Source organism: Conger conger, chromosome 10 (genome assembly GCF_963514075.1).
Source record: "Conger conger chromosome 10, fConCon1.1, whole genome shotgun sequence".
NCBI lineage: Eukaryota > Metazoa > Chordata > Actinopteri > Anguilliformes > Congridae > Conger > Conger conger.
Window position 1 is genome coordinate 50348677 of NC_083769.1, and position 10000 is coordinate 50358676.

Here is a 10000-nt window from a genome sequence, read left to right on the forward strand (position 1 = left end):
GACAGCACCCGAGCATCTCCCCCACTCTCCTCTGCTCCTCTTTATAAATAAATATACAGTGTGCCTCAGTGTGCCTCCATCACACAGGCCATCAGCAACCGCCTCTGACTGCCACTCATGTCAGCTCTCCCAACAGCGCACGGGGGTGGGGGGGTCACACATAACCACCACCCCCCCATCCCCACCCCTCACCTGCCCGCGTCTAAAACTCCCATCACTTAAAAACCACCCCAATCCAGCACAGTGTGTGACTCTGAATGACTGCAGTTTAAAAGCACAAGTAAGACGTATGCTCCTGACAGAGTAAACTTAACAGTGACACAGTGTAACCTGTATGCTCAGCCACTTACCTGTAGGATAGTGTAACCTGTACGCTCAGGTACTTACCTGTAGGATAGTGTAACCTGTACGCTCAGGTACTTACCTGTATCGATGGTGTAACCTGCACACTCTGTACTTACCTGTATCGATGGTGTAACCTGTACACAAGTATTTATAACTTGTATTACACATGAAATCCACACATTTGAGCATTTTATGGCAAAGGTAATACACAGGCCTCCGTCTCCATCCTCTAACCAGGGGGGATGATGCCCTGAGAACATGGCCCTCTTCTGCAAGGGTGCCCTGAGAACATGGTCCTCTTCTGCAAGGGTGCCCTGAGAACATGGTCCTCTTCTGCAAGGGTGCCCTGAGAAGATGGTCCTCTTCTGCAAGGGTGCCCTGAGAACATGGTCCTCTTCTGCAAGGGTGCCCTGAGAACATGGTCCTCTTCTGCAAGGGTGCCCTGAGAACATGGTCCTCTTCTGCAAGGGTTTTTGGGGTTAAGGGTCTTGCTCAAGGGCCCAACCGCAGGGTTCTTTTTTAATTTAGGGACCAAAATTCATCCTTCAGAAGCAGGTGAGCATCCCTACCTTCCAACCGGGGGCTTGAACCAGCGCCCCTACAGTCGGGAGTCGAACACACGACCGCCAGGCGACCGTTCCGCCCAGGCAATCTGGAGAACATTAAGAGTGTCAGTTAAGCTGTGTCTCAGTGAACACACACATTATGTTACAGCGGAGAGAGCTTCTCAAGCTGACACCAGCTCATGAGCATAATTAGCTCCAGACACCTGCACTGTGATATTTACAGTCCACCCCCCCCCTTCTCCCGATGGCTTCATCCGCCTGGAACTCTTAAATAACATGCGGTGTGAAATAGCATGCAGCCGCTCCTCCAGGGATCGACCTCGGTTTTTCCCGGTTTTTCCCGTTTGTTAATGAGAAGTTTTCCCCACTTTTTGAATGTTCCGGAGTCCTGCTTGCTGCAGCGTAATACAAGCCCGCCGCCCCCCTGCTCCACACACTCCTCTCTTTACTGTGCAGTAAGGGTTATTCCACCCTGCCAGGGCTGCCCTCCTACTAACAACACAGGAGGTACAATAAATGTGTGTGTGTGTGTGTGTGTGTGTGTGTTTGTGTTTGTGTTTGTGTTTGTTTATGTGCATGTTGGTGTGTGTGTGTGTGTGTGATTGTTTGTTTATGTGTGTGTGGGCGTGTGCATGTTGGTGTGTGTGTGTGTGTGTGTGTGTGTGCCCATGTCTGTACGTGTGTGTGTGCCCATGTCTGTGTGTGTATGTGTGTGTGTGCCCATGTCTGTGTGTGTGTTTGTGTTTGTTTATGTGTGTGTGTGCCCATGTCTGAGTGTGTGTGTGTATGTGTGTGTGTGTTCGTTTATGTGTGTGTGTGCGTGTGTGTGTGTGTTTGTTTATGTGTGTGTGGGCATGTGCATGTTGGTGTGTGTGTGTGTGTGTTTGTTTATGTGCATGTTGGTGTGTGTGTGTGTTTGTTTATGTGTGTGTGCATGTTGGTGTGTGTGTGTGTGTTTGTTTATGTGTGTGTGGGCGTGTGCATGTTGGTGTGTGTGTGTGTGTGTTTGTTTATGTACATGTTGGTGTGTGTGTGTGTGTGTTTATGTGCATGTTGGTGTGTGTGTGTGTGTGTTTGTTTATGTGTGTGTGGGTGTGTGTGTGTGTGTGTGTTTGTTTATGTACATGTTGGTGTGTGTGTGTGTGTGTGTGTTTGTTTATGTGTGTGTGGGCGTGTGCATGTTGGTGTGTGTGTGTGTGTGTGTGTGTGTTTGTTTATGTGCATGTTGGTGTGTGTGTGTGTGTGTGTTTGTTTATGTGTGTGTGGGCGTGTGCATGTTGGTGTGTGCGTGTGTGTGTTTGTTTATGTACATGTTGGTGTGTGTGTGTGTGTGTGTGTGTTTGTTTATGTGCATGTTGGTGTGTGTGTGTGTGTGTGTGTTTGTTTATGTGCATGTTGGTATGTGTGTGTATGTGCCCATGTCTGGGTGCTCCAGGGGCTGTGAATCTTGTTGAATTTAAAGGACCTTGCTGTAGGATCTCTACAGGCTGTAGGGGAGAGCAGTAGGCGTTGCATTCTCCAATCGCTGCAGATCCTTCACCATGTTTGTCTCTCACTTCCACAAAACTTCAGCTTTATAGCTAAATTAAGTTTAAAGTTATTAAAGTTTTCTTTGCTGAAAACATCCATATGGGCTTTCAAAGTAATAATATTTATGTCTGTCTTTCTCCCATTTTTAATGTTTATCATCCTGTGTTATGTGTATGATGTCTGGCAGCTTGAATCACCTCTTCCTTAAACTCATTTCTTAGTCTATGCCTCTGGCTCTAAAATTAAAAAGGAGGGCTGGTGTGTGTGTTTGTGTGTGTGTGTGTGTGTGTGTTTTCAGGATGTTTTGTGAAAAGTTGTGATTGTAATATTTCTCAGAGCAGAATCATTTCAACAGCTCTCCCCAGAGGATGTTTGCAGATAATAATGACGCTTTCAGATCGATTTACAGTGAGAGCAGACAGTGACAGCAGAGAGGCATTACCACAGTGAGAGCAGAGAGGCATTACCACAGTGAGAGCAGAGAGGCATTACCACAGTGAGAGCAGAGAGGCATTACCACAATGAGCGCAGAGAGACATTACCACAGTGAGCAGAGAGGCATTACTACAGTGAGAGCAGAGAGGCATTACCACAGTGAGAGCAGAGAGGCATTACTACAGTGAGAGCAGAGAGGCATTACCACAGTGAGAGCAGACAGTGAGAGCAGAGAGGCATTACCACAGTGAGAGCAGAGAGGCATTACTACAGTGAGAGCAGAGAGGCATTACCACAGTGAGAGTAGAGAGGCATTACCACAGTGAGAGTAGAGAGGCATTACCACAGTGAGAGTAGAGAGGCATTACCACAGTGAGAGCAGAGAGACATTACCACAGTGAGAGCAGACAGTGAGAGCAGAGAGGCATTACCACAGTGAGAGCAGAGAGGCATTACCACAGTGAGAGCAGAGAGGCATTACCACAGTGAGAGCAGACAGAGAGAGCAGACAGAGAGAGCAGACAGTGAGAGTAGAGAGGCATTAGTCTCTCTGTAGAGGACAGGGTAAACCCTGTGGAGGATGCTAGAAGACTAATATTTTTGGGCCACATATTCATAATGTACAGTACCGACACTGCATTAGAACAACCATAATCATCTACTGTCCTGGGAATTCTGATGGATTCTGTTATAATAGCAATAATAATAATAATACATGGAAATTATATTGTACAATATAATGCTATCCAACAAAATAAAATATATACTCGATTAATAAAACAAATGAGAAGCATTAGATAAATGAATTGTCAGGCAATTTAGTAAAATAGACGCAATATTTAAAAAACAGGACTAAAGTAAGATTAAACCAGGAATAAAAACAATAAGAAAAGGTTTTTAAAATAAAACTTATCTCTAAGATTTTTAGAAGAGTGTTCAGATCTACTGGACGAAAGCAGAAGGCAGCTTGCCCGTCTTGTTGTGTCTAACCTTTGGTCCGCTGAGTGAACTAGCGGTGCAGAACTTGGGGCTGGAGTCGGAGCGTAAAATGACAGATAGTCAGAAATGTAAGAAGCCACTAAAGCGTGTGCTTTATGCACAAGTAATGTGAGCGCAAAATCAATTCTTAAAGACGCGGGGGCCAGCGGACTGCAGTGAGGGCTGGCCGTGCTGCTTCGGGGGGAATCTGGGACTGCTGCATTCTCAGGCATTTGTATCCAGATTATTTTTTAGCCAGACAGTCCAGCCTAGTGTACATTTAATCTATTTTCGATTTGGAGAGCAGAGAGGCATTACTAGACACGTGGAACACGAGTTGACAAATAATTTATCCCCGTTAAATGTGTACAGATCCAGTGTGGAACCCTGCCTGTGAGATTAATGCATATATAATATTTCTTTATTTTATATAAGATTCAAGGTTATTGGTTCTCTCAAACCATATGAGTCGACTTAACCTCTGAGTTATACACTTTATTGTTTGCTCAGAAGACAAACTTCATTTTCCTCTATACTCTCCAACATATTACTTAGTAATGGTAGGCTGGTTGTATGTTTAAAGGTGCTAAAACCGAGCCGTCTAAATGAGATTTCTCAAGCGGAGGTTTCGCAGCAGAGAAGAAGGTGGGAAAATGGCAGTTTCTAAAGAGGAGTTTATAATCTCGAGCGTGGAGAGATGAGCTGAAGAAGGTGCTTTGAAGAATTCTGAGGGGGCAGGGGGGGGAGGACAGGTAGAGGCTTCATACGCTGAAATCTTCATCAGCGCGTATCCTCCCTAATCTCAGTGAAAGTATTTATGTTGGCTGGGTGCGGGTTTATTGGAAAGTGCGGCATTATAATTCTGAGGGTGCTTACTCTGCCAGATGTTTTGCTTTTCATTTTATCATGCGAGTTTAATGCGCGCTCCCCCCTCTCTGAGACCCTGCCGGTCAGTCACTGGGGATGGGTTGAGTAGGCGAGGAATGGCAGAAAACAGCACGAGCGTTATTCCTGCTCTTTTGGCAATAATCGTACAAAAGTAGGCTTTCTATTTGTACAGTCTTACCGTATATTAGCAGTGCGAGAATGAGAATATGGTAATTGACTTTCGCTTTACACTGAGTCTCTCGGCGGTCGGCTCTGGGCTGACGAATAGCACCGCTTTCTCACGGTATCCTTAGGGGTGCAATTCCCTTACTTAGCCTCCCACGGGCCTCAGTATTACAGAGTGTTTCGTAGGTTCAGATTAAAATGTTCAATAAAATCACGCGTCCAACAGACATAGATGGAGCACGCGTCACTCAGAACCCTTAACGGATCGCTCTGGGGAATATTTCTGGCTGCTCACAACTTTGCATCAGAGGAAATACAGAAATGCTCTGAAGAAGTGACTGACTGAAACATCAGCCACTCCCCTGTGTTTAGATAGGTAATCTGGTGCAAATGAATCCTCGTTCACTTCATATTCGGTATTAGAGTGTAGTTAGCTGTTGATGAAACGCGCAGGTGAATCTGAGCCTGGACTCAGGCATGCGTTAGGTGTAATTTGAGGTTAGTCTGCAGGCTGTTCATATCTATGCATGTCATTCATAATGTATGAGAGCACACAGGATGGCCTGTTGTCTTACTGTATATTCATGTGGTGTGAACATTGATTTAATATCAGCATGTGTCAGCTTAAAACATTAAATGTACTTGTACTTGTACTTGTTAAAATTGTATAATATTTGCTTGTTGAAAGGAACAAACACTAACGGCATTTATTCAGAAATGCTGATTGTATTGTAGGGTCAGGGTGTTATATGTGAAATACTGAAATGCACAGGAGCTGTAATGCACAGGGGCTGTAATGCACAGGAGCTGTAATGCACAGGGGCTGTAATGCACAGGGGCTGTAATGCACAGGACTGTAATGCAGATGTAATGCACAGGACTGTAATGTACAGGAGCTGTATGATCTCGACTGAAGGGGAGAAAACTGGTGTGTGTGTGTGTGTGAGAGAGAGAGAGTGTGTGTGTGTGTGTGTGTGTGTATGTGTGTGTGTGAGAGAGAGAGATGTGTGTGTGTGTGTGTGTGTGTGTGTGTGTGTGTGTGAGAGAGAGTGTGTGTGTGTGTGTGTGTGTGTGTATGTTTTTATGTGAGAGAGAGAGAGATGTGTGTGTGTGTGTGTGTGTGTGAGAGAGAGTGTGTGTGTGTGTGTATGTGTGTGTGTGAGAGAGAGAGATGTGAGTGTGTGTGTGTGTGTGTGTGTGTGTGTGTGTGTTTTTATGTGAGAGAGTATGTTTGTGTGAGCACATGTATCAGAGTGTTTTCATGTGTTCCAGTTTCAGACTGAGTGTATTTGGGCGTGTTTGTGTGTGTGAGTGTGTTTCAGAGTGTGCGTGCAGCTCAGCACTTTTAGCTGGGTGAATAATCAGCCTCCGTGTTGATTATATTACGAGAGGAGAAGTTGGGCTGAGGCGCGAGCTCTATCCATCAAATGTGTGCTGCGCTGTGCTGTCCAAAATTCTGGAAATGAAAACAAAATTAGATTAAAAAAACTGCATCTAAAATGTTGAAAAGTGTCTGCCTTCCAAAAGGAAGCTGAACCCAGCCAAAGAAATCCTGGAAAAGACAAGTGACCTGAATATGAGATGAGATATCTGCCCAGCCAGTGGGGGGGAGGTGATTTAGGACAGCATGTTCGAGACGACTTTCCAACTGTAGTGCTCAGTGTTTGAGAACTCAGACAGCACTCTGCTGTAGTGCTCAGTGTTTGAGAACTCAGACAGCACTCTGCTGTAGTGCTCAGTGTTTGAGAACTCAGACAGCACTCTGCTGTAGTGCTCAGTGTTTGAGAACTCAGACAGCACTCTGCTGTAGTGCTCAGTGTTTGAGAACTCAGACAGCACTCTGCTGTAGTGCTCAGTGTTTGAGAACTCAGACAGCACTCTGCCGTAGTGCTCAGTGTTTGAGAACTCAGATAGGTTTGTGAGCAAAAACACAGTATGATTTGTTTGTTTGATTTGTTGATTCGTTTGTATCATTATGGCTCACATTTCCAAATTATCAATGTACATATATATACACACACACACACACACACACACCCACACGCATATACACGCACACACAGCAAAGAGAAGAACAAAAATATAATTACAAATACACATCAAATACAATATAATATAATGTAGTTATATTATATATTATATAACTACTATTTAACTACTTAAAGGTCTGGTAGTACTGCTACTGTGTGTATATGTGTGTGTGTGTGTGTGTGTGTGTCAGCAGGTGCAGGGCGTGGAGAAGCAGGTCTCTGAGTCTCTGGACTTCCTGCCTCTGGCTCCAGCTGGCTCTGTGCTGAAGGCCCTACCTTATGGGGGCGGAGCTGAGACGTCCCAGATCTTCTCCGCCCCGGATGCCCCCGACTCAGAGTCCGAGCCCCCCAGATACAGCCTGCTGAGCCCCGCAGACTGGGCGCGGAACCACTCCCTCGCCCAGACCAAGGCCCCCTACCGCTCCAAGCGCCGGCCCCAGACCAAGACCGCCATGAAGGCCAAGAAGATCTTCGGCTGGGGCGACTTCTACGTCAACATCAAGGCCTTCAAGTTCACCCTGCTGGTGACGGGCAAGATCGTGGACCACGTCAACGGCACCTTCAGCGTCTACTTCCGCCACAACTCCTCCGTCCTCGGCAACGTGACCATCAGCATCGTGCCGCCCTCCAAGGCCGTGGCCTTCCAGGCCCCGCCCTGGCTCCACCCCCGCCCCGCCCCCGGGCCACAGCCCCGGGAGGAGGAGCCGGAGCAGTCCACGCTGCAGTCCAAGGAGAAGGTGGCGTTCAACTGCCAGGTGGAGTACGAGAAGACCAACCGCGTGCGCAAGCCCAGGCCGTGTCTGTACGACCCGGCGCAGACCTGCTTCCTGGAGCAAACGCAGTCCCACACCGCCTGGCTCTGCGCCAAGCCCTTCAAGGTCATCTGCATCTTCATCTCCTTCTACAGCGTGGACTACAAGCTGGTGCAGAAGGTCTGTCCGGACTACAACTTCCAGAATGACCTGCCGTACTTTGGCTGAGAGGAGCCTGTGAGGGTCGTGCAGTAGGATACATGTAACGCCCCCCCCCCCTCCCCCCCCTCCCCAAAACTAAGGACAGGGCTATGTTGGTGGGGGGTGGGTGTTATGCAGTTGCACTGCACCATGTCCTGGTGTATTGTTTGTGTTTTTGCCCCACTGTTCTCCCCCAGTTTGAGAAGCCAAGTTGTATTTTTTTCCATCAGCATTCTTTGCCCCCAACCTCTGCTGTCGATCTGGGAGAGTTGCTACCGGTTCCAGTGCAAGCACGGCCCAGATTTCACACCCCGTCCTGAGACCCACCCTGAGACCCGTCCCTGCACTAGAGCAGTGCGTCAACACGATGAGTAACCAGCAGCCCCAAACTTTCTGAATCACTTTTCATTTCGATCAAACGCATGTATGCATCAGATCTGAACTCACCCAGCAGAGTCTCTGTGGTGAACCTCGCTGCCAATTTATCCAGGTCAACCAACTCATCTACACCCGCTCACTCTCCTTAATTAATATCACCCACAAAAACATGGTAATTACTTTTTAGATCTTGTCCCCAGTGATTATTGTGGTTCAAGCAACAGCAGTGGTTTGGGTGCACGCTCGCAGCCAATGAGGAGCAGGGTTTAATCCTGTGTGTGGAACCATAGCAGGTCACCAGTGGAGGTGATTGCTGGTACCAGTGGAACCCAGTGGGCATAGACTACCCCCAGAAGTTTAAAGACTGCCAGCTCATCTATAAACATCTGCTCTACTGTAATTAATAAACTACACAAATACTTTTTTACTGTGACTTGGATATCTTGATAAAAACTCACAGTAAGACTTGTGAAATAACTATCAAACGTCTCAAACTGGAGAAGAATCAGCACTCTGATATCGTGTGTGTGTCATCTATTTAAAGTATGTTTTTCCCCAGTTCTGACACAGCAATGGAGTCATTTTTATTTCATTTATTGTTGTTTACTCAGCTACTGGGTGTGTGAGCACAGTGTAAAACATCACCAGTAAATCTAGAGAATACCCACATGTATAGACCGTGTGTAAATATGAAACGCACATTAAACGTGATAATGCCACGGGCTGGTTGTCTGAGTGGAAGTGATGATGCTGAAGATGATGAAGGCACGGCCAGGGCAGACATGCAGCAGATTGTAACTCACCCCCTCTGTAATGACCACCGATCCTTCTCTTACAGGGAAACCGGAAAGGAAAGATAAATCAGGCTTTAAAAACACAACATTTGTCCATATCGGGACTGGTGAAATACTATGCTGATGTTTTGAGTATGAGACACCCGATGTAGATAATAATAAGACAAATAATTCAAAATATAACACTCGCCGAGTCTCTAGTTACACTTGACAGTTCAGTGGGACCAACAGCTATATTTTTTGTTTGTCAGTACATTGCAGGTAAGACTATAAAATTAAAAACTATAAAAAGCTTATAGCGATAGGAACCTCAGAGTTTTACACTGACCAGTTATCCAAACAGAGAATACAACCAAAGAACAAGAGCCATCAGAGTTCAGTCCCTTCACCCCGAAAGCCTCCAGCGGTGATGATCAGTCCTGGGGGGGCCCTGTGGACGGGCTTTTGTTACAGCCAAAATGTCTTGCTCAATAAAGGTTGATGTGTTTAAGTTTTTCCTTAAAATTGTTAAAACAATTCAGGTATGGCCGGTTGTCATGTGCTGGTTGATTTTAATGGCTCACACTTCCGCCAATTAGGAGCCTAAGGATTCAGCACCTTTTGATCAGTTAAAGTTGTTTAGAATTGTTCTCCAGGTAGTCATATTCAATATAGCACAATGTGAAAATGGGACTTTTTCCTTCATGACATGCAAAGTTATTTCAGACATAAATGGCTGAAGAGGATAAATTATACCTCAAAAATCTCTCATGAATATATTCATGATGAAAAATTAACAGATTGGGTCAATTCTGGGATTGCAATTGTGCAAAGCGTCTAATACCACCTGAACACTGATCTACAGTAACTCTAGGGCTTCTAATACCATCTGAACATTGATCTACAGTAACTCTAGAGCTTCTAATACCATCTGAACATTGGTCTACAGTAACTCTAGG

General features: G+C 45.9%; 1 protein-coding gene across 1 annotated transcript in view; it reads left to right on the top strand.

Moving 5' to 3' along the window:
- LOC133139217 (neurexophilin-4-like) overlaps positions 1-7926 on the top strand; it is a 23201-nt gene extending 15275 nt beyond the window's left edge. Inside the window, exon 2 of the mRNA XM_061258614.1 lies at positions 7129-7926. Coding sequence (XP_061114598.1) covers positions 7129-7917 — 789 coding nt within the window. The 3' untranslated portion in view covers positions 7918-7926. The remainder of the gene's footprint in view (positions 1-7128) is intronic.
- The last annotated feature ends 2074 nt before the right edge of the window (positions 7927-10000 follow it).